Source organism: Chiloscyllium plagiosum, unplaced genomic scaffold (assembly GCF_037043375.1).
Source record: "Chiloscyllium plagiosum isolate Xiang-an unplaced genomic scaffold, Cpla_swu_hap1 HiC_scaffold_3, whole genome shotgun sequence".
Lineage (NCBI taxonomy): Eukaryota > Metazoa > Chordata > Chondrichthyes > Orectolobiformes > Hemiscylliidae > Chiloscyllium > Chiloscyllium plagiosum.
The window spans coordinates 56,277,958-56,303,826 of record NW_028270141.1 but is presented as its reverse complement, the minus strand read 5'-3'; the positions used below and the strand labels follow the sequence as shown (position 1 = coordinate 56,303,826).

General features: G+C 43.8%; 1 protein-coding gene across 5 annotated transcripts in view; it reads right to left on the bottom strand.

The window, feature by feature from the left end:
* smap1 (small ArfGAP 1) overlaps positions 1 to 25,869 on the bottom strand; it is a 258,309-nt gene that overhangs the window by 27,863 nt on the left and 204,577 nt on the right. For all 5 annotated transcript variants that reach the window (XM_087979520.1, XM_043681802.2, XM_043681807.2 and 2 more), the window contains one exon: positions 19,142 to 19,269. In XM_087979520.1, the coding sequence (XP_087835646.1) occupies positions 19,142 to 19,269 (128 nt within the window). The remainder of the gene's footprint in view (positions 1 to 19,141; positions 19,270 to 25,869) is intronic.

Below are 25,869 nucleotides of genomic sequence, written 5' to 3'. Positions count from 1 at the left end.
AAATTTAAGAGTTCAATTTCTCAACTCTTCCAGCCAAAGCGCATTATTTCAAATTTTCCCATAATCTATCTTATATCCCTTAGTCATTGTCACCACTTTCTTTCCTAACTATTTTTATGTCATCTGTAAACTCCGTCTTTAGTCTTTAGCCACATTAGTTTCACCAACACCTTTTCAGTAGTGACAGTTATTTCCTCCCCTCCTTTTGCCCTTTACTTATTTTGCAATTTTGTAATTGATATGAAGGTTGTCAATGTAATATACAAGGACCTCCAAAAGGTGTTTGATACAGTATCACACAACACACTTGCGCACAAAGTTAGAGCTCATAGAATAAAAAGAACCGTAACATGGATACTAAACAGGCTGAGTAACAGGGGACAGAGTATTAGTTAATGGATGTTATTTTTTATGTTGGAGGAAGAATTATAGGGAGTCTCCTCAGGGAGATCTGTTTTTTCTGATATGTATGAATGAGCTAGACTTTGGTGTGTATTACACAATTTCGAAGTTTACAAGGGGGCATAGCTTTAAATTAAGGGGGGGTAGGTATAGGACAGATGTTAGGGGTAGGTTCTTTACTCAGCGAGTCGTGAGTTCATGGAATGCCCTGCCAGTAGCAGTGGTGGACTCTCCCTCATTATGGGCATTTAAGCGGGCATTGGATAGGCATATGGAGGATAGTGGGCTAATGTAGGTTAGGTGGGCTTGGATCGGCGCAACATCGAGGGCCGAAGGGCCTGGACTGCGCTGTATTCTTCTATGTTTTATGACAAACTGATGATAAAGTTCAATGTGTAGAAGCGTAGGGTAGAAGGAACTTGAAGAAACTATAAAATAATGGGTACATCCACAGGGTGTGCAGGGCCAGAGAGATCTTGGTGCACATGTGCAGCAGTCATTAAATGTAGCAGGTAGAGATTATAAGGAGAAAGTTTTCTAATTACATAGAACGCTGGTCTGGGCGCCACATTTTCATATGTGAACACACCGGAGACAGTGCAGAAGAGGCTTGTGCAAATTACGAGAATGAATCTTCTCATTCCGGAATGAGAAACTGATAACTTCAGTTACAAATATAGATTGGAGAAGTTTTAACATTTTCCCTTACTGATAAACATGTGAGGATATTTGATACAAGTTTTCCAAGTCCTGCGGAGACAGAGAGAAACTGTCCCCACTTGTAAAATGTAACAAGTTTGTAAAAGCAGCAAAAGCAATGTGAGAAAAAGCTTCTTCACACAGTGAGCAGCTAAGGCAGGAATCCACTGCCTGACAGTCTAATGGAAGCAGTTCAGAAGGCATTGTATGATTACTTTAAAAGAAATGAGCTGGGGTACAGAAAAAAGGCAGGAGAAAGGCAGTAATTATAGAGTTCATTCAAAGAGTTGTGGAAATGGGCTGAATGGCCTCTCCTTCTGCACCATAATAATTCTGTGAATTCACTGTACTGTAAAGAGCTTTAAACAATGCTTAAAAAAAAGGTGTGGACTGCAGATGCTGGGGAATTAGAGTCAGAGTATGTCACTGGAAAAAAAACAGGTTGGGCAGCATCCAAGGAGCAGGAGAGTCGACGTTTCGCGCAAGGATGAAGGGCTTATTCCTGAAGCTCCTGCTCCTCAGATGCTGCCTAACCTGCTGTACTTTGTCCTGCTAAAAAAAGAGACAAGTAGTCAAAGATTTTTGCTTCACACCTATCGTGACTACGGCACAAGAAATAGACTTGAAAAGAAAAACCATTTAGACTCAAGAGTCATAAACTAGCCAGTTCAGGGAAGGAGAATAAATTTCCTTCCCTAAAAGATATTAATCCAGCAAATTGGTACATTTGACAATAGACATTGGTTTCATGGATGAAATTAGAGTATAGGAGGAAGCTAGCTAGGAATTTGAAAATAGATACAAAGGATGAGAAAATTCAAAGTGAATGTAAGACCATGAGAGTGCGCGAATGGGGAGCTCACAGTTGATGAAGAAATGGTAGATAAACTTGACCACTATTTTTATTTTTGTCTTCACTATAGAAGGCACAAAGCCAATAGAATAATTGCTGTAAAATTGGAAAAGAAAAGGAGAGGGGCATTCACTGGGGAAGCGGTACTAAATAAACTGGAGAAGCTGAGATCTGACAAGTCTCTGGTTCTACATGGATTTCATCCTAGGATCTTAAAAGAGATAGCTAAGGAGGTAATAGATGCATTGGTATTAATTTTTCAGAATTTTGTGAATTCATGAAAGGTTCCATCAGACTAGAAAAGACCAAATAATAACCCCTGTATTCAAATAAGTAAGAAGACAGAAAACAAGAAACTATAGTCTGACAGTTGTCATGGGGAAGGTGTTAGGATTGATAATTTAAGCGGTTATAGATGTATATTTTTTCCCATTTGGCAAAACCAAAAGGTAACTGAGAAGGTCAGTGTGGCTTTGCAAAGAGGAATCATGTTTGACCAATTTATTGGAGGTCTTTGAAGGAGTGACATGCACTTGTGCTGTGAATAAAAGACAGCTAACAGACTTAGTTCTTGAATTTCCAGAAGATACTTGACAAAATGTCAGATCAAAGATTATTGTGGAAAGTAAAAGCTCTTTGTCTGGGAATGCATCATCATTATTAGCTGGCAAAAAAAAGTACGCGCAAATAGATCGTTATCTATTGACAGAATGTGACATATGGATTCCTGCAGTGGTATCAGCATTTTAAAGTTTATATCAGTAATGTGCATGTGTGAAGGATTGGTAGCTAAGTGTGTAGACCACACAAAGTGGGAAAGTATCTTGCAAAGATGACAAAAGGAGTTTGTAGGTGGACATAAACAGGTTGAGTTGGAAAACATCTTGCAGATGGAGTACAAAGTTGTACACCTTAGCAGGAAAAATGTAAACAGAATGACTGTGGAAGCCCAAGTGAAAAATGATTTGTGTTGTACTGCATGCATCATATAAGGTTAGTTTGCATAGCCAGTATGTAATCAAGATGACTAATATAATACTATCCTTTATTATGAAGGGAATTGAGCAAAAAAAGGATGCTATGCTTCAGCTTTACAGGATGCTTAGAATATTTTGATTTCATCCTTTAAAGAAGGTTTAACTACACAGGAGGTGGTTAAGAGAAGAGTTACAATACTAATACCTGGAATGTGTGGTTTCTCTTATGAGAATAAGTTGGACAGACCTCAGAAGGTGGTGAAGACAGGGTCTCTGAATATTTTTGGTATACGGTCAGGCAGGGGCACATACACATTAGTGATCTGAACAAAGGAACGGGGGCATTTTGTTCAGGTTGCAGATGACACAAAGATAGTTGGATTTGGGCCTGGTGTTGAGGAAGCAAAGTGGCTGCAGAAGGACTTGGATGGGCTAGGAAAGAATGGGCAAAGAGATGGCTATAGAATACAAAGTGGGAAAGGTATGAGGTTAAGCACTTGGGAAGGAAAAGCCATAGACTATTTTTTAAACGTGAAAAGGGTTTAGAAATTTGAAGCACAATGGGATTGAGCAGTCCTAGTTCAGGATTCTCTTAACATTAAGGTTCAGTTGACAGTTAAGAACAAAATTGCAATGTTAACATTCATTTCAAGCAGGCTAGAATACAACAGCAATGTACTGTTGAGGGTGTATAAGACTGTGGACAAAATGTATTTGGAATACTGAGAGCAGTTTTGGACCTCTAAAGAAGACTGTGCTGCCCTGGAAGGGGATCCAGAGGAGATTTACAAGAATGATCCCAGGATGAAGACCTTATCATACAAGGAGCAGTTGAGTTTAGAAGGATGAAGGGGGAATCTGATTGAAACTTACCAGGCACGGACAGAGTGGAAGTGGAGAAAATGTTTTCACTCGTAGGAGAGTTTAGAACATGAGATGTGAGGGGACAACACTTTAGAACTTCGATTAGGAGGGTGTTTTTTTTTAAAAGGTAGAAGGTAGTTGATCTGTGGAACTCATTGCTACAGAGGGCTGTGGAGGACAAATCATTGAGTGCATCTGAGAGAGCGAGAGCTGGGTTGAGAAAAACATCAGCCATGATCGAATGGCACAGCAGACTCAATGGTCTGAATGACCTAATTCTGCTCCTATACCTTATGATCTTATGGACTGAAGGTTAGCAGGGGTAGATAGAAATGTGGAATTTGAAACAAACAGATAAGCCACACTCTTACTGAATGACAAAAACAGGCTTGGGGGCCAAAAAGTCAAATTCAGTTCCTATTGTGTGTGTCAATGTCACGAGTTTTTATTTCCAGATTTAAAATTTAACTTTACCAGCTGCTACAATGAACTGGATTCCATGTCCTGAGTATTAAACTGGTCTGCTGGATCATGAGACCAATGATATTCGTACTCTTGATACAGTCTCCTTGAAAACTCAACTTGCCTTCCTATTTCCCTTTACACTTTTCAGGCATTTGCAGATAATAAATTGAAATTAGAACCTTTTATCACATTATCATAAAGTTGCGTAGTTGCAAAGTAACAGGTTACTTTCTTAAAACAGAGACCATTTAAAAACAATCAACAAAACACAGCCAACTCCAGAGGCACCTTGCAAGTAAGTGGCCCAATTTCAAGAGCAGGTACCTTGTAAACAATGGATCCCAAAGGAAAGTTATCAATCTACAGTATACAATTGTCTTTCCATATTTTCAGATCAAAGACAAATTGTTCCTCATTCTCAGACTTACAACTGTCCCAGAAGATTTCTTTGCTAAACTGCAGCATACAAGAGGCATCAATTTTTCATCATCTCAGGAAAAATCATCCACCATTGTTGAAGTTATTTGTACAGCAGGACAATTTGCTTTCCTTCAATGTAGGTGCAAAAACAAGTAACAAAAGTACCATTGTATTGAACAAAACATCAGTGTAAACGGAGCACTCAATTTACAATACTGTGGTTCTCAGTAACAGACAGGCTTGTCTTAAAGATGGTGATTCAATTATTGCTTTACTAAAAATATAAATTTTAGAACAGAGTTGCTTTCTTTCATTCTTATGTTCATCTTTTTTATTTTTTCATCTTCAACATCCCCCTTAATGTTGCACACTTATTGTGAAGACAGGATTGTGAAGACAGTTGCCAGCAGTCCTCCAATGTAGTAATAGTACTCATAGAAATAGTCTTCAGATGATTAAGACAATCAGGGGTGTGACACAAATGAGCCTCTTCTGCAAAATAAATACATGTATTTTCCATAAAGGGTCATTAGACAGCATTTACTGGACATCAAGAATCCTGGTTGATTTTGGCACAATCGAGGCCTGGGATGTTAATTATAGTCCTATGGTTGTTCCAGCAAAGATCAAATAACATCATCTCCAAATACATCTCCTCTTCTCTGTCAGCACTTCGCAGGGAACCAGTGTCTCTGGGAAACTATAGTCCACTCCTCCAACCACCTTTCCATTACAAGAATAGCAGGTGTTCAGGGGTTAGGTTTGGGAGAGATACACAAATTAGACCGGTTTTCTCTTGAGGTTAAAAGGTTTGAGGGTGATCTGGTCGAATTCTTTAAAATATTAGTGGGAAAAGACAGGGTGGATGAAGATAAACTATTTCCACTGGCTGGGGTTTCTAGAACTACGGGGTATAGTCTGAGAATTAGGGCCAGACCATTCAGGAGAGACGTTTATGGAAGAGTGTGGTGCTGAAAGAGAACAGCCAGTCAGGGAGCATCCGCGGTGCAGGAAAATCAACGTTTCGAGCATAAGCTCTTTATCAGGAATGAGTGGGTGGCCCAAGGGAGCTGAGAGATAAATGGGGGCGGGGGGTGAAAACGGAGATGTTGGAAGGTAGCTGGGAATGCAATAGATAGATAAAGGTGGGGGTGATAGGTCAGAGAAGAGGGTGGAGTAGATAGCTGGGAAGGAAGATGGACAGATAGGACAGTTTGAGAGGGCAGTGCCAAGTTGGAAGGTTGGATCTGGGATAAGGTGGTGGTGGTAGGGTATGGAGAAGGGGGAAAATACGTTCCTAGATGTACCACAGAAACCCGTAACCGTGGAGAGGAGCGAACCCATTCATTTTAATAGCAAATGTATCTTCCCAGCAGTCTCCTGGTCCCTTGTTGCACAATGATCCTTTTAATATGTTCTAGCCGCGTTCAACAGCGGGTAACTGAAACTGTGCAAAATGATTCCACGGATACGGGGGGGGGGGGGGTCGCTCTGTATTGCAAAAATCTTAGCCACACAATACTTACAATCACAAGTGAACCCTTTTACATGGACTTGTCTGAGGTTCAAGAGCAAAGCAGGTGATCAGGGTGTTCTCCCAACCCCCTGCCGATCAGACAGTGAGTTCCATTGCAATCTACTATTGATCACATGGCCAAATTTCAGCAGCATTTTCTACTGGGTATGCATATCCTCTTGTGAAAAAGCAAGAGAATTAGATTGGCTGCTAACCAAATCAATTATCTCCCATAAAATGCAGTACTAACATTTGAATTTACCAAGATTATTTCCACCAATGCTGTCAGAATTGTTAAAAGCATTTTAAAAAAATGACCATGTTTCAACTATGTCAGCAGACAATAAGCTTGAATCATTCAATTTGAAGGAGCACCATATAATCTAAAGCAAAATATTCTGAATTAATTCTAATATAAATGTTTGGAAAAATGGTGGAGGGAGAAGGGAGGAAGAGATTATTTGGCTGTAGAGAGTAAGACAGTAGGTAAATACTATGATAAATACAAGTTTCTTTCAGAACATAACCTTCAGTAGCATACTGTATGCAATGTGTTTATTTCATGCCATTTAAAGCTAGGTAAAGTCTTGTCTTAGTTTGCAGTGATGCCATTAGAAACAAAGCCCACATGAAATCCCAGGTTATAGAATCCGAGTCCTACAGCATGGAGAAAGGCCCTTTGGCCAAAACTAGTCCATGCCGACCAAACGTCCATCCACACTAACTCCATTTCACTGCTGTTGGCGCACATCCTTCTAAACCTTTCCTATCCATGTACTTGTACAACTGCTTTTTAAATGTTGTTAATGTACCCACCTCAACGACTTCCGCTAACAACTTATTCTGTATATGTACCACCCTCTGGGTAAACAAGTTGACCCTGAGGTTCCCTTTTATTCTTTCCCCTCTAACCTTATACTGGATGCCCTCTAGTCCTCGATTCCCCAACCCTGTGAGAACGAGTGAGTGTACATTCATCCTATCCATTTCTCTCACGATCTTATACACTTCTATAAGATCCCCCCTCAGTCTCCTATGCTTGAAATAAAAAAGTCCTAGCTTGCCCAATCTCTCCCTATAACTCATATCATTGAGTCCTGGCAACATCCTCGCAAATGTCCTCTGCATTCTTTCCAGTTTACTAACATTCTTCCTATAGCAAGGTGACCAAAACTGAACACAATACTCCTAATGCGGTCTCGCCAACCTCCTGCACAACTAATACATAACTTCTCAACTTCTATACTCAATCCTCTGACTGAAGACTAGTGTGCTTCTTCACTGTCCTGTCTACCTGTGACCCCACTTTCAGAGAACCATGCACCTGAACTCCAAGGTCCCTCTGTTCCACTACATTCCTGCAAGTCTCCCCAACCTCCCTGCACATTTGTTCCTCTAATTCCCATTGATTATTTGGGGGCATGTAGGACAATCGCAATGATGTCACAATCCTCTTATTTCTTAGCTCCACCCCCAAAGCTCACTGGATGATCCTTCAGGTATTTCATCTCTGATTACTGCTGTGATACTTGCCTTAATCAAAAACACAATCCCCCCTCCCGTCTTTCCACAACCTCTACCCCCACACATTAAGCTCCCAGTCCTGTCCCTCCCTCAGCCATATTTCTGTAATGGCTAGGTTATCCCAGTCCCATGTACCGAACCACGCCCGGAGTTCATCAGCCTTACCTTGTATTGCAATGGATGCAATTTAATCCAATAGGCATTCCTTGCTCTCTATCATGTTCCAGCCTGACCTGTCTCTTCAACTTACTATTTCTGATTACTGTTATCTCCATTAGCATTACATTTGCCTCCCTGCTGTTGAGGATCTCACTTCCCAGCCAATCTAGTTTAATCCTCCCTTGTAGCACTAGCAAACCTGGCTGCCAAGTTATGAAAAAAAAGGTATGAAAATAGTTGGATAGAAAATAAACAACTAGCCATCTACTAGAAACTGAAAGAAGCAGGTACTGTTCTGCAAGGTACCTGAACAAAGCCTCAGTTAATAGTTTTACAAGGTGACCAACAAGAAAATAAGGAGGTTGTGCAGGGACTCTGTGGTCATCTCTGTCCAAAACAGACATACTGTTATGGATACTGCTGGGAGAGATGGCTCAATGGGGCAAAGTAGCATCAGCCAGGTTCATAGTAGTGTGGCTGGCTCTGCTACACAGAAGGGCATAGCTATAATGATAGGGGATTCAATTGTAACAGGAGTAGATAAGTATTTCTGGGGTCACAAACGAGTGTCCAGGATGATATGTTGCCTCCCTGGTGCAAAGGACAGGAAGTCTTGAAGCAGGACATTCAGGAGGCCAGCATGTAGGTACCAATGATACAGGCAAAAAAAAAAAAATGGGATGAGGTCCTACAAGCTGAACAAGGCAGTTAGGATTTGGACCTCGAAAGGTAGTAATCTCGGGAATTTTGTTTTATACAGTTAGAATATGTGGACATCACCAGCCAAGGCAGCATTTATTGCCCACCCCTAAATGTTGAGTGTCAATCACATTACTGTGGGTCTGGAGTCATGTGTAGATGAGGCCAGGTGAGGACGGCCATTTTCTTCCCTAAAGGAGATTAGTGAACCAGATGGTTTTTTCCTGACATTCAGCTTTCTGTCATGGAGGAATTCGAATTCAAGTCTCCAGATTAACAGAAGAGCAATAACACTATTAGGCCATCACCTCACTTAGTACTATCATGTGCTAGTCAGAATACAAATGGCAGATGAATACATGATTTGAGGGGCAGTGCAAGAGGGAGGGATTCAAATTCCTGGGTCATTGGAACTGGTTCTGGGGGAGGTGAGGCGAGTACAAACCAGACAGTCTGCACTAGGCAGGGCCAGAACCAATGTGCTGGGGTGGGGACTGTTTGCTCAGACCGCATTGGTTCCAATGGAGGAATTTGGAGGGAAGTAATGTGGGGACAGAAACAAAAGGTGGGAAGGGGGAAAGTGAAAGACAGAGAAAGCAAAAAAGAAAATAATAAAAGGCCACATTACACCATGATAGAGTGACCAAGCATAGGAACTCAACATCCGGATATTTAATTTTCAGGAAGATAGACGGAAAAGGTGGTGATTAGGGAGGAGATTAAAACAATAGTAAAGGGAGGACATTAGCCTGGATGATGTGGGATATGTATGGGTGGAGCTGCAGAACACTAAAAGGGAAATAAATTGTTAGTGGGAATTGTGTAGACCACCCAACAGTAGTCGTGAGGTTGGGGATGGCATCAAACAGGAAATTCAATAGGTCGAGGAACCAACTAGAGTGCAGGCCATGGCAGACTGGGTATTGTGTAATGAGAGGGGATTAATTAGCAATGCTGTGGTTCGAGGTCCTTTAAGGAACAGTGACTATAATATGGTAGACTTCTACATTAAGATGAAGAATGACAGTTAAATCTGAAACTAGGGTCCTGAACTTTAAAAAACTTAACTTTGATGGTATAAGGCATGCATTGGCTAGAATAAGCTGGTCAAGGAGATTTATGGGGTTGATGTTGGATAGTCAATCATTGACATGTAAAGGTCACATGGATAAACTTCAATAACGGTACATCCCTATCTGGCATAAGACTAAAACAGGGAAGGTGGCTCAACCATAACTAAAAAGGGAAATCAGGGATAGTGTTAAAGCCAAAGAGGAGGCATATAAATTGGCCAGAAAAAGCAGCAAACCTGAGGACTGGGAGAAATTTAAAATCCAGCAGAGAACAAAGGGTTTCAATCAGAATGGCAAAACAGGAAGTGAATGTAAGCTTGCAGAAAACAAAAACTGACTGCAAAAGCTTCTATAGTTATGTGAAGAGAAAAAGACTGATGAAGAAAAACGTTGATCCCTTACAGTTAAAATCAGGAGTCTTCATAATGGATAACAAACAGATAGCAGGCCAGTTGAACAAATAATTTGGATCTGTCTTCACTGAGGACACAAATAACCTTCCCTAAATGCTGAGGGACAGAGGGTCAAGCACAAAAGAGGAACTGAAGGAAATCCTTATTAGCCAGGAAATGGTAAGAGGGAAATTGATGGGATTAAAACTTGATAAGTCTCCAAGGCTTGATGCCCTGCATCCCATTGTACTTAAGGAAGTGGCCCTAGAAATAGTGCATGCATTGGTGATCATTTTTCAGCATTCTGTACAGAGAGAAAATGTCAGTTTAGCCTGACATTGGTGGTAGAGAAATTGCTAGAGTCACTTAATAAGGGTATAATAACTGAGCATTTGGAAAGCAGTGACAGGATTGGTCCAAGTCAGCATAGAATCACTAATGAAAAATCATGCTTGACATATTCTGAAATTTTCTGAGTATGTATCCAGTACGTTAGACATGGGTGAATCAATGGGTGTTGTGCATCTGGACTTTCAAAGGCTTTTGTCAAGGTTCCACACAAGAGATTAGTAAGGAAAATTAAAGGTCATTGTATCAGAGGTAATGAATTGATGAGGATAGAGAATTGGTTGGCAGACAGTAAGCAGATAGTGGAACAAACGGGTTCTTTTCAGAGTGGTAGGCAGTAACAAGTGAGGTACAGCAGGGTTCAATACTGGGACTCCAGCTGTACACAATACACATTAACAATTTGAATAATGCAATTGAATGTAATATCTCCAAATTGGCAGATATCACTAAGCTGGGTGGCAGTGTGTAAAGTGACAACGATGTTAAGAGGCTGCAGGTTGATTTAGACAGGTTGGCTGAGTGGGCAAATACTTGGCAATTGCAAAATAATGTGGATAAACAGGAGTCAAAAACAGGAAGGCAAATTATTATCTGAATGGAGCAGTTCAGGAAAAGGTGAGGTGCAATGAGACCTGGGTGTCATAGTGGAATAGTTGCCAAATAGTTTCTGGCATGCAGTGAGGAAAGCTGCTGGCCTTCATAATGACAGGATTTGAGTACAGGAGTGGGATGTTTGCTGTAGTTATACAGGGCCTTGGTGAAGCCACATCTTGAGTATTGTGTGCAGTTTTCATAGAATTACAGAATCCCTAGTGTGGAAACAGGCCATTTGGCCCAACAAATCCACACCAAGCCTCCGAAGAGTATCCCATCCAGACCCATTCCCCTACCCTAAAATGCTACATTTTTCCTGACTAAAGCACCTAACCTCCATACCCCTGAACACTATGGACAATTTCCCATGGCCAATTCACCTTATCTTTCGATTGAGAGAGGAAACCAGAGCACGCAGAGGCAAAACACGGAGAGAATATGCAAATTCCACACAGATAGTCGTCTGAGCCTGGAAGTGAACCCAGATCCCTGGCGCTGTAACACAGCAGTGCTAATAACTGAGCCACTGTACCACCTAATTGGAGTAAAGATATGTTTGCTACTGAGGGAGCCCAGTTAAGATCCCCACACTGATTCATGGGATGGCAGTACTGACATACGAAGAAAGACTGGATCAACTGGGCTTGTACTCACCGGAATTTGGAAGAATGGGAGGGGATCACATAGGAACATACAACATCCTGATAGGACTGGACAGGCTAGATGAGGGAAAGAACAGTCCTGATATTGGGGAAGTTCAGAACTAGGCACCACAGTCTAAGATTAAACAGTAAGGCATTCAGGACTGAGATGAGCAAACATTCCTTCACTCAGAATTGTGAAGCTGTAGGGACCAGATCATTAGATATATTCAAGAGGAAGCTGGACGTGTCCCTTGCAGCTAAAGGGATCAAGGGGTATGGACAGAATGTGGGAGAGCATGATCATATTGAATGGTGGTGCAGGCTCAAAAGGGCCAAAAGACCTACTCCTGTACCTATTTTCGATGTTCACTCACCAAGAACACAAAAAAATTACAATTAATAATTATATTATCAATAATGATAAAATGTACATCACTTTCTTTTACAAAAATGAACATTTACACTTTTTCAAATTTAAACAAGCTTCTATAATTATCATAATTGCTGTTGCCAATGGACTATCTTTATTTTGTATGTGCATCCTTTGTCCTACTCGGCCTGCTAATCTCTGTTCCCCAAGTATACAAGGTCATAACTACTTGTTTGCTATTGAGCTAGTTTGAGTCTGGCTTTAAGTTTCCTGGAAATGATAAAATGAATCTTTCTTCTGGAATCAAACATATTAATATTGCCCATTGTTGGAAACCTACTTGAGATCCTGAATGGTTTCACTGAATTCCTAACCCATAACTGAAGAAGGGCTTATGCCCGAAACGTCGATGCTCCTGCTCCTTGGATGCTGCCTGACCTGCTGTGCTTTTCCAGCAACATATTTTTCAGCCCATAACTGAATCCCTCATACCAACGGTTATTAAAAAAAAACTTTTAAAGGTACTGGAAAACGGATTGTCACAGGTTGTACAATATTTTTAAGGTGGCTACATTTGCTATTTAGCAAACTTACTGAACGCTGCAAGACAATTCACGTTCTCATTTTCATGAACTATTTAAACTGCAAAATTACTTCTTTGAAACTCGTATGGTCTGAGGAACTGATGCGTACAATTACAACATTTAAAAGAAATTAACAGGTACATAAATAGGAAAGGTTTAGATGAATTTTGGCCAAATGCAGGCAAATGGGACTAGTTTAGTTTGGGAAACCTGGTCAGCATGGATGAGCTGACTGAATGGTCTGACTGGAGGAGAAAGTGAGGTCTGCAGATGCTGGAGATCAAAGTTGAAACTTTATTGCTGGAACAGCACAGCAGGTCAGGCAGCATCCAGGGAACAGGAGATTCGACGTTTCGGGCACAGGCCCTTCTTCAGGAATGAGCAGAGAGTGTTCAGCAGGAGAAGATAAAAGGTAGGGAGGAGGGACTTGGAGGAGGGGCGTTGGAAATGTGATAGGGGGAAAGAGATCAAGGTGAGGGTGATAGGTCGGAGTAGGATGGAGGCGGAGAGGTCAAGAAGAAGACTGCAGGTCAGGAAGGCGGTGCCGGGCTGGAGGGATTCGGCTGAGACAAGGTGGGGGGAGGGGGGGGGGATGAAGAAACTGGTGAAGTCCAAGTTCATCCCCTGTGGTTGGAGGGTTCCCAGTCGGAAGATAAGACGCTCCTCCTCCGACCGTCGCGTTGTTGTGGTTTGGTGGTGGATGAGTCCAATGACCTGCATATCCTCGGTGGAGTGGGAGGGGGAGTTGAAATGCTGTGCTACAGGGTGGTTGGGTTGGTTCGTCCGGGTGGCCCAGAGGTGGTCTCTGAATCGCTCCGCAAGTAGGCGGCCTGTCTCCCCAATATAGAGGAGGCCACACCGGCTGCAGCGGATGCAGTAGATGATGTGGGTGGAGGTGCAGGTGAATCTGTGGCGGATATGGAAGTTTCCTTTGGGGCCTTGGAGAGAAGTGAGGGGGGAGGTGTGGGTGCAAGTGTTACACCTCCTGCGGTTGCAAGGGAAGGTGCCGGGAGTGGAGGTTGGGTCGGTGGGGGGTGTGGATCTGACAAGGGAGTCGTGGAGGGAGTGGTCTCTACGGAAAGCTGATAGGGGAGGGGAGGGAAATATATCCTTGGTGCTGGGGTCTGTTTGGAGGTGGCAGAAGTGACGGCGGATGATGCGCTGTACATGGAGATTGGTGGGGTGGTAGGTGAGGACCAGTGGGGTTCTGTCCTGGTGGCGGTTGGAGGGGCGGGGCTCAAGGGCGGAGGAACGGGAAGTGGAGGAGATGCGGTGGAGGGCACCGTCGACCACGTCGGGGGGGGAAATTGCGGTCCTTGAAGAAGGAGGCCATCTGTGTTGTACGTATTTTGAACTGGTCCTCCTGGGAGCAGATGCGGCGGAGACGAAGGAATTGGGAGAATGGGATGGCGTTTTTACAGGGGGCAGGATGGGAGGAGGTGTAGTCCAGGTAGCTGTGGGAGTCGGTTGGTTTGTAGTAGATGTCCGTGTTGATTCGGTCGCCTGAGATAGAAACAGAAAGGTCTAGGAAGGGGAGGGAGGAGTCCGAGACTGTCCAGGTGAATTTGAGGTCGGGGTGGAAGGTGTTAGTGTAGTGGATGAACTGTTCAACCTCCTCATGGGAGCACGAGGTAGCGCCGATACAGTCATCTATGTAGCGAAGGAAAAGATGGGGGGTGCGGCCAGTGTAGTTGCGGAAGATGGACTGTTCCACATACCCTACGAAGAGGCAGGCATAGCTGGGGCCCATGCGGGTGCCCATGGCTACTCCTTTTGTTTGGAGAAAGTGGGAGGATTGGAAAGAAAAGTTGTTCAGGGTGAGGACCAGTTCGGTCAGTCGAAGGAGGGTGTCGGTGGAAGGGTACTGGGTGGTACGGCGGGAAAGGAAGAAGCGGAGTGCTTTGAGTCCTTCGTGATGGGGGATGGAGGTGTACAGGGACTGGATGTCCATGGTGAAGATGAGGCGTTGTGGACCGGGGAAGCGGAAATCCTGGAGGAGGTGGAGGGCGTGGGTGGTGTCACAAACGTAGGTGGGGAGTTCTTGGACTAATGGGGACAGGACCGTGTCGAGGTATGCCGAGATGAGTTCGGTTGGGCAGGAGCAGGCTGAGACGATGGGTCGTCCAGGGCAGTCAGGTTTGTGGATTTTGGGCAGGAGGTAGAAACGGGTGGTGCGGGGTTGTGGGACTATGAGGTTGGAGGCGGTGGATGGGAGGTCCCCTGAGGTGATGAGGTTATGGATGGTCTGGGAGATGATGGTTTGATGGTGGGGGGTGGGGTCATGGTCAAGGGGACGGTAGGAGGAGGTATCTGCGAGCTGGCGTTTGGCCTCAGCGGTGTAAAGGTCAGTGCGCCAAACTACTACTGCGCCTCCCTTGTCAGCTGGTTTGATGGTGAGGTTGGGGTTGGAACGGAGGGAGTGGAGGGCTGCGCGTTCCGAGGGTGAGAGGTTGGAGTGGGTGGGAGGGGTGTGGGAGTTCAGGTAGCGGTTAATATCGCGGCGGCAGTTTGCTATGAAGAGGGCGAGGGCAGGTAGGAGGCCAGCACGGGGTGTCCAGGTGGACGGGGTGTGTTGGAGGTGGGAGAAGGGGTCGTCAGAGGGTGGGCGAGAGTCTTGATTGAAGAAGGAGGCACGGAGGCGAAGGCGGCGGAAGAATTGTTCGATGTCACTCCGTGTATTGAATTCATTGACCCGAGAACGTGTGGGAACGAAGGTGAGACCTCTGCTGAGGACTGATCTTTCATCCTCAGAGAGGGGCAAGTCTGGAGGGATGGTGAACACACGGCAGGGCGGGGAGCTAGGACCTGGTGTGGGACTGGAGCTGGATGTGGGGGCGGGGTTAGGCCTGGGGGCGGGGACAGAGGTCGGCGTGGGGGCGGAGTTGGACATGGTGATGGAGACCGGCGGGGGGGGGCGGGGTGAGGCGCGGTGGCGGAACGCGGCGTGGGGGCGGAGTTAGGCGCGGTGACGGAACGCAGCGGGGGGCGGGGTTAGGCGTGGTGATGGAACGCAGCGGGGAGGCGGGGTTAGGCGTGGTGACGGAACGCGGCGGGGGGGCGGAGACACATGCGGCGATGTGGTCCAAATGTAGGTTGCTGACGTCACTGGGGGCGGAAGTAGCTGCGGCGACCACGGAGACAGAGTTCTTCCCCATAGCCGCGGAGGTCGCCAATCTGTTGGCGATTGTCTTCATGACGATCGCAGAGCAGGTTGTCTGTGCGGCGATCCCGGAGGCGGTTGTTTGGGCCGCGATCATGAAGGTTGCGAGGTCGGTGGGGGCGGATGTGACGTCATCGTCGGCGGCGTCTGCGGCTATTGCCACGGGCGCTGTAGCGGCCACGTGTGTAATGGCGCCGGACTGGTTTCGGAGGCCGATGGAAGTTTCTGGAACGGTTGAGGAATCCGGAGTTTGGGGGCAAGTGCATGAAAGTTTTTGGTACTTACTGCCTTTAATTTCCGATATGGCTAGAAAGAACTGTTTGTTCAGTCTATGGATTCTTCTGTAAATGAAGAACAGTAGAGGTCCTTTACAGGTCTGTGAGAGAGTTGTCCTGAGCTGGGGTAGGTCGAGTTGCATGGAATGTAGGTACCGGCGCATGGCTGCAAGCGTGGAGTGGAGGATCCGGAGGGAGGTCCGTTGCTGGAGGCTGCGGATTTGTTGCAGGTACTGATAGTCCTGGTTGGATCCAAATTGTGTTGGTCGGAAGGTGATCTGGAGTCCATGGGGGATCAGTCGGTTCCGTAGGCAGGTGCTGAGAAAGGAGATATGGCTGTGGTAACGAGTCTGCTTCAGAATGTGTCTGAAGAGCTTCTGTGCAGAGGAGATGACCTGGGGTGTGCAGTGAGAGAGGGACTCACTGAAATCTTTGCAGAGAGAGGCAGAGAGCTTCTTCAAGGAAGGCATCCTTGTAAGAGGATTCGCAGTAGGTTGAAATCTTCGAGGAGAAAGTGAGGTCTGCAGATGCTGGAGATCAAAGTTGAAACTTTATTGCTGGAACAGCACAGCAGGTCAGGCAGCATCCAGGGAACAGGAGATTCGACGTTTCGGGCACAGGCCCTTCTTCAGGAATGAGCAGAGAGTGTTCAGCAGGAGAAGATAAAAGGTAGGGAGGAGGGACTTGGAGGAGGGGCATTGGAAATGTGATAGGTGGAAAGAGGTCAAGGTGAGGGTGATAGGTCGGAGTAGGATGGAGGCGGAGAGGTCAAGACGACGACTGCAGGTCAGGAAGGCGGTGCCGGGCTGGAGGGATTCGGCTGAGACAAGGTGGGGGGAGGGGGGATGAATGGTCTGACTGAATGGTCTGTTTCTGTCTGTGTGACTGTATACAGAACAGGATACTCTCAGATTTACCTACAACTGATCTGAAATTCCTTTCAGAGAAATTCAAGGTCTAATTCTCCTGAACAGTGGCTAATAATTCATGATAAATGCACATGTGGATGATGGGGACCAAGATTCGGCTCTGCTGTGGTTCCCGGGTTAAACTCACTCTCACTGTTTACACTCAAATATGAGCAATCACTAAATATCACCGTTAAAAAAGGGTAGATGATGTCCTAGAACCAAATCAATTTAATTTGACTATTAAGTACATGTTTTTTGTTTACTCTTGAATACTTATGGGGTAGCTTAGTGATCACTTTGCAAAGATTAAAAATTACTCTGCCATATAATTTCACTATTCATGTTGCTGTCAGTTCTCTTCAACACTGTCAGTTCTTTTCAGATCTTTTTGATCTTGCATCGTTTAAACTGGTGAGTTGTAAGGAAGAACCAAAGAATATAATACTAACTGAGAAACATAAAGAACAGCATTACAGCGTGCAGAGGGAAATGGTAATGTGAAAATGCACTGTTACAGAGCATCACCTTTCCAACCGAGATACGATAAGAGACAAAACCTGCCTTGCAAACCTTCGGTGACTACTTTTCAACCATTTGAAACGAAAAAATAATTGAGTTGAGATTAAAGTTGCCCTGACAACAATGATGAATGTATGAAGGTATATTCCTTAGAAGTGGAATCTTAGCCCTGAGAATAGAGAATTCGATAACTTAACAAAAGAAACAATTTAGGACTCTACATTACTGCAATGCCAGGGGATTCCAAGGCAAATGGAGTAGGATCGGAAAACTTATCCAAGACGACCTACTCAGCAGCTTCTGCATTCTCATTACTTAAAATGCCAGAAGCAACCATTCTTTCATAACTAGTTCTTACGAAACATAATTGATATTTGAACGCTGTTCCCATTGACTCAGATTCTGATCGGGGTTGATAGCTGGGTCAAAATCCTGGAACTCCCCCTCTAAAAGCATTATGGATCAATTTGTAGAAAATGGACTGCAGCAGCTGAAGGAAGCAGCTCTCACCACCACCTTCACAAGGGCAACGAGAGATAAGCAATAAATGCTGCCCAGCCAGCCTCACCCATGTCCTACCAGAGATTTTTAAAAATAGCTTTATGCATAAAGTTTTAGTGCAAATCCTTTCAGGAACTTGTACAAAGTCATAGTTACAAAGAGATTTCTTCATTTGCCAGGGTATATAAATGAATACATTTTTATGGGATGCACAAACCACACTCAAACATGAGGGAACATTAACTAAATATTAAGTTGTACAGCTTCTACATGTAAAGGAGGAAGAATAGAAATCTAGGTCTGATGCAAATCAATGACATTTCCAATTTTTCACTGCTAAAGAAGAATTATTGATGAGAGTAAATTTGATTACAAAGGCAGGCTGGAATCTATAGCTACAACCACACTAACTAGCTGAAGGCAGTAGTTTTTGACAGAGTACTGATCGATTCAGGCCCATTTGTTCTCCCATAGGTAATGCCGATGAGTCCACGTCAAAGTCTCTGCGCCAATCTGCGCATGCTTCAATGTTAGCTGTCTGCACAGTAGCCTTCTGTGAGAGGTACAATACAGATAGCAGCCTTGACATTTTTTAAATGTACTGTGTTAAGTTTACTTTTGTCATTAATACATAGGATTTCAACCTTCATGCAGATGGTGGCATACTTCGCTTTAGATTTTTGGGTAATTTTTGTGCAATCGTGAGTGATAGTTTCACTGGTCTGCCCCTAACCTAGTTTTTCCCCACAGGCCCCATTATTTCCATTAAGTGACTTTCTATTAAGCGAGGTTTTGCTGGAATGCAACTACGGCATTATAGAAGAACCACCTGGAATTTTATTAAAGCAAGACATACGTAAAGTGAATGCTTAATGTTTCCTTATTCAAACTTCCCACCTCCAACCATTACAAATTAGCTATTCAGCCTTTACAGGAAAAGGCAAATCATCTCACATGTTATACTAAAAATAAATCTGCCATAAACCTGCTCTGCACAGGTACTGTACCTAAACAAAGTTTAAAATGCTTCAAGATAAGACAAAGTCAATAATTAGCACAATTGAGTTTGTGATTTAGACAAGTGAACAAAAATAAACCAGCCAACAGATTCCCCCTCCATTGTTGCTCCCTGTTTCCAAAACATTGGGGAAACATAATAAATGATTACATGAGAATGCTAAAATTTTACCTGATGCAGCTGCGAATCAGATGTTGGAAGAGGATTGGAAACCATAGGGCCAAATATATCAAGATCTTCATTCAATCTTGTACTTGAAGTAGCACTGCCATTAGCAGCAGGAACTTCAACTGGAGTATCTAATTAAAACAAAAGACAATGCAAACTCAATGTTGACAGGAAACCAAATCAGAGGATACATCTTTTATCCCAAATATTTTTTTGGAACAACCTACAAAGTTAATTGAAAATGATAATTCTAATTAACATTTGAAATAGGATGACATCAACACTCTGCCCTTTGAGTTTGAAAGCTACTATTTTTCAGGATACAAACAAAAAAATGCTGGAAAAACGCACATCTGGCAGCATGTGTAGAAAGTGAAACAAAAGCTTTGTATTAATTATAAAGACTCTTCAGCAGAACTCAACTAGAAACATTAACTCTTTCTCTCTCCACAGATGCAGACCTGTTGAGTTTCTCCATCATTTTTCTGAATTTTGCTTACTGTGGAGAAGGATATGGAGGCTGGAGAAATAAATACGGACATGTTGAAAAATGCCCCTATTGCAGAGGCGGTGGTGCTGGATGTCTTAAAATGCATAAAAGTAGATAAATCACCAAGAGCTGATCAGGTGTACCCTAGAAATTTGGGGGAAGCTAGGGAAGTGATTGCTGGGACACTTGTTCCAGCAATTTGTGTCAACAGTCACAAATGAGCTGCCGAAAGACTGGAAGTTGGCTTACGTGGTGCCACTATTAAAGAAAGGTAAGGAAAAGCCAGTAAACTATAGACTGGGGAGCCTGACATCGATGGTGGACTAGTTGTTGGGAAGGGATCCTGAGGGACAGAATTTACATATATTTTAGAAAGGCAAGGACTGATTAAGAATAGTCAATACTGCTTTGTGCATGAGAAATCATGTCTCACTCACTTGATTGAGTTTTTTTGGAATATCAAAGAGGATTGACAAAGGCAGAGCAGTGGACATGATCTATATACTGAGGACAGGAATAGGAGGATAGAGCAGATGAATGCATGGCTGAGGAGCTGGTGTATGGGAGAAGGATTCACATTTTTGGATCATTGAAATCTCTTTTGAGGTAGAAATGACCTGTACAAGAAGGATGGATTGCACCTAAATTGGAAGGGGATTAATATACTGGCAGGGAAATTTGCTAGAACTGCTTGGGAGGGATTTAAACTAGTAAGGTTGGGGGGGGGGGAACCCATCGATCTGAGATGGGTACAGCTGAGAACAGAAGCGAGTCAAACAGTCAGGGACAAGGTAGGACTAATAAATTAAACTGCATTTATTTCAATGCAAGGGGCCTAACAGGGAAGGCAGATGAACTCAAGGCATGGTTAGAAACATGAGACTGGGATATCATAGCAATTACAGAAACATGGCAGCTTAATATTCCAGGATACAAATGCTACAGGAAGGATAGAAAGGGAGGCAAGAGAGGAGGGGGAGTGGCATTTTTGATAAGGGATAGCATTACAGCTGTACTGAGGGAGGATATTCCCGGAAATACATCCAGGGAAGTTATTTGGGTGGAACTGAGAAATAAGAAAGGGATGATCACTTTATTGGGATTGTATTATAGAGCCCCCAATAGTCAGAGGGAAATTGAGAAACAAACTTGTAAGGAAATCTCAGCTATCTATAAGAATAATAGGGTAGTTATGGAAAGGGATTTTAACTTTCCAAACATTGACTGGGACTACCATAGTGTTAAAGGTTTAGATGGAGAGGAATTTCTCGTGTGCGTACAAGACAAGTTTTTGATTCAGTATGTGGATGTACCTACTAGAGGTGAAAAACTTGACCGACTCTTGAGAAATAAGGTAGGGCAGGTGACTGAGGTGTCGGTGGGGGAGCACTTTGGGGCCAGCGACCATAATTCTATTCATTTTAAAATCATGATGGAAAAGGATAGACCAGATCTAAAAGTTGAAGTTCTAAATTGGAGAAAGGCCAATTTTGACGGTATAGGCAAGAACCTTCGAAAGCTGATTGGAGGCAGATGTCCGCAGGTAAAGGGACGGCTAGAAAATGGGAAGCCTTCAGAAATGAGATAACAAGAATTCAGAGAAAGTATATTCCTATCAGGGTGAAAGGGAAGGCTGGTAGGTATATGGAATGCTGGATGACTAAAGAAATTGAGGGTTTGGTTAAGAAAAAGAAGGAAGCATGTGTCAGGTATAGACAGGATAGATCAAGTGAATCCTTAGAAGAGTATAAAGAAAGTAGGTGTATACTTAAGAGGGAAGTCAGGAGGGCAAAACAGGGACATGAGATAGCTTTGGCAAAAAGAATTAAGAAGAATCCAAAGGGTTTTTACAAATACATTAAGGACAAAAGGGTAAACAGGGAGAGAATAGGGCCCCTCAAAGATCAGCAAGGCGGCTTTTGTGTGGAGCCACAGAAAATGGGGGAAATACTAAATGAATATTTTGCATCAGTATTTACGTGGAAAAGGATGTGGAAGATAGAGATTAGATGGTGACATCTTGCAAACTGTCCAGATTACAGAGGAGGAAGTACTGGATGTCTTGAAATGATTAAAAGTGGATAAATCCCCAGGACCTGATCAGGTGTACCTGAGAATTCTGTGGGAAGCTAGAGGTGATTGCTGTGCCTCTTGCTGAGATATTTGTATCATCGATAGTCACAGGTGAGGTGCCGGAATCTGGAGGTTGGCAAACATGGTGCCACAGTTTAAGAAGGGCGGGTAAAGACAAGCCAGGGAACTATAGACCGGTGAGCCTGATCTCAGTGGTGGGCAATTTGTTGGAGATAATCCCGAGGGACAGGATGTACATGTATTTGGAAAGGCAAGGACTGATTCGGGATAGTCAACATGGCTTTGTGCGTGGGAAATCATGTCTCACAAACTTGATTTGAGTTTTTTGAAGAAGTAACAAAGAAGATTGATGAGGGCAGAGCAGAAGATGTGATCTATATGGACTTCAGTAAGGCGTTCAACAAGGTCCCCCATGGGGGACTGATTACCAAGGTTAGATCTCATGGAATACAGGGAGAACTAGCCATTTGGATACAGAACTGGCTCAAAGGTAGAAGTCAGAGGGTGGTGGTGGAGGGTTGTTTTTCAGACTGGAGGCCTGTGACCAGTGGAGTGCCACAAGGATCGGTGCTGGGCCCTCTACTTTTTGTCATTTACATAAATGATTTGGATGCGAGCATTAGAGGTACAGTTAGTAAGTTTGCAGATGTCACCAAAATTGGAGGTGTAGTGGACAGCGAAGAGGGTTACCTCAGATTACAACAGGATCTGGACCAGATGCGCCAATGGGCTGAAAAGTGGCAGATGGAGTTTAATTCAGATAAAGGCGAGGTGCTGCATTTTGGGAAAGCAAATCTTAGTCGGACTTATACACTTAACGGTAAGGTCTTAGGGAGTGTTGCTGAACAAAGAGACTTTGGGAGTGCAGGTTCATAGCTTCTTGAAAGTGGAGTCACAGGTAGATAGGATCATGAAGGCGGCGTTTGGTATGCTTTCCTTTATTGGTCAGAGTATGGAGTACAGGAGTTGGGAGGTCATATTGTGGCTGTACAGGACATTGATTAGGCCACTGTTGGAATATTGCGTGCAATTCTGGTCTCCTTCCTATCGGAAAGATGTTGTGAAACTTGAAAGGGTTCAGAAAAGATTTACAAGGATGTTGCCAGGGTTGGAGGATGAGCTACAGGGAGATGCTGAACAGGCTGGGGCTGTTTTCCCTGGAGCATCAGAGGCTAAGAGGTGACCTTATAGAGGTTTACAAAATTATGAGGGGCATGGATAGCATAAATAAAGTATTTTCCCTGGGGTCGGGGAGTCCAGAACTAGAGGGCAGAGGGGAAAGATATAAAAGAGACCTAAGGAGCAACTTTTTCATGGAGAGGGTGGTACGTGTAGGGAATGAGCTGCCAGAGGAGGCTGGTACAATTGCAACATTTAAGAGGCATTTAGATGGATATATGAATAGGAAGGGTTTGGAGGGATATGGGCTGGGTGCTGGCAGGTGGGACTAGATTGGGTTAGGATATCTGGTCGGCATGGACGGCTGGACCAAAGGGCCTGCTTCCATGCTGTACATCTCTATGACTCTAAGTGGTGTTCAGTCTCTTGAAGAGCAGTAAGGTGGATTCATCCACAGTGTCCAATGGGATCCACTCCAGATTATTGACAGAGGCAAGAGAAGAGATTGTTGGGGCTTTGACCAATATCGTTGTATCCTCTCTAGCCACCGGAGGGTCACTGGTGGCTGGTGAGTAACTCCATTGAAAGAGGGAAATAGGGAAATTTCAGGAAGTTATACAGTTGGTGAGTGTCACATCGGTTCACAGAAGATTCTTAGGAATAGCATTTATGCACATCTGGAAAACCATGGGCTAATTACAGATAGACAGCATGGCTTTGTGCAGGGCAGACCACATCTAAGTAATTTTTGAGGAGATGATGTACAGAGCGATCTTGGGGCTCAAGTCCATATTTCCTGAAAGTGGCCATACAATTACTGAGGGTAGTAAAGGCAGCATATAGCATGCTTGCCTTTATTGATCAGAGATTGAGTACTGAGTCAGGATTTGCAGCTATATATAAACGTTTGTTGGGCCTACAAGGAGTATTGTGTTCAATTCTGGTCACCACGTTACAGGAAGGATGTAGAGGCTTTGGAGCGAATGCAGAGGAGGTTTACCAGAATGCTGTCTGGATTAGAGGCTAAAAAAACTCACGTTGTTTTCTCTGGAGCAGCAGAAGCTGAGGGCAACTTAACAGAAGTTATGAAATTATGAGATGCATAGATGGGGTGGATGGTCAGAAACTTTCTCCCAATTCTATGGGGTATGCATTTCATTGAGGGGGTTGGTAAAGTTCAAAGGAGATGTGAGGGGCAAGTTTTTTTTAAAAAACACAATATGGTAGGTGCCTGGAATGTGCTGGCAGAAGTAGTGAAGACGACAAATGCGATAGGTGCATTTAAAGGGCTTTCAAATAAGCACATAAATGTGCAAGGAATGAAGGGGTATGAACCAAGGGCAAGCAAAAGGGATGAGTTCAATTTGGTACGTTCAGCACAACATCGTGGGCCAAAGGGTGCATTCCTGTGCTGTACTGTTCCATGTTACTCTAAGTGACAAAGATGATTAATGAGAGCAGGGTGGTAGACGTTGGACCCGATACCCAGCATGAGCAAAACTAATGTAGTGTACAAAATTCCATGCAAGGACTGCACAAAACACTATATAGGACAAACAGGAAGACAGCTAACGATCCGCATCCACGAACATCAACTAGCCACAAAACGACATGACCAGCTATCCCTAGTAGCCACACACGCAGACGACAAGCAACATGAATTTGACTGGGACAACACCACCATTATAGGGCAAGCCAAACAAAGAACAGCCAGGGAATTCCTAGAAGCATGGCACTCATCCACAAACTCCACCAACAAACACATAGACCTGGACCCCATATACCGGCCACTACAGCGGACAGCTGAAACTGACAACCAGAAGCGGCAGGGACAGGCCACTATAAATGCCAGAGGAAACACCACATAAGCGCTTCACAGGAGGCTCCCAAGCACTGAGGATGTCACCTAGACAGGGGACGAAACGTTTGCAACAAAAACTTCCAGCTCGGCGAACAGAACCACAGCAACGAGCATCCGAGCTACAAATCTTCTCACAAACTTTGAAGACGTTTTATATATGGCCCTCAGTGAGCCTTTTGACAAAGTCCCCCATAGCAGGCTGACAAGAAGGTGACGTCACATAGGATCCACAGTGAGATGGTAAGTTGGATACAGAAGACAGATTAGCAGTGAAAGGGTATTTTTCAGTCAGGGCATGATTTGGAGACAGTGGTGTTGGGCTGAGGTGTACAAAGTTAAAAATCGCACAAGACCAGGTTATAGTCCAACAGATTTATTTGGAAACACTAGCTTTCAGAGCGCTGCTCCTTCATCAGGTGATTGTCCTGATGAAGGAGCAGCGCTCTGAAAGCTAGTGCTTCCAAATAAACCTGTTGGACCATAACCTGGTCTTGTGTGATTTTTAATTAATTACAGACTGGAGACTGAACAGTAATGTTCCACAGGGATTAGTACTGGAACCACAGTTGGTTGTAATACTTATATAAATATTTGGAGGAAAATGTAGACGACCTGATTTAGAAAGTTTGCAGATAACACAAAGCTTGGGTGAGCAGCAGATAGTGAGGAGATTTGCCAGAGGATACAGCAGGATATAGATATACTGGAAACCTGGATGGAGAAATAACAGATAGCGTTCAATCCAAACACAAGCAATGCATTTTGGGAGATCTAATGCAGGAGGGCATAATACAATGAATGACATAACCCTTAGTGACATCCACATTCAGAGTGATATAGGTCCACAGTTCCCTGAAAGTGACAACACGAGTGGATAAGGTGATCAAAAAGGCATAGCTTGCCTTCACCAGTCAGGGCATAGAGTATTAAAATTGGCAAGTCATATTACATCTGTACAGAACTTTACACAGTTCTGGGCACAACTCCAAAGAGGATGTGAAGGCTATGGAGAGAGTACATAAATAGTTTACCAGGATGTTATCTGGTTTGGAGGGTATTATGAGGACAGATTGTTCAAGTGAAAACAAACCAAGTTTGTCCTGATAGAAGTTTAAAAAATTATGACAGGTGTGGAAAGAATGGATAGTTGGAATATTTTTACCAGGA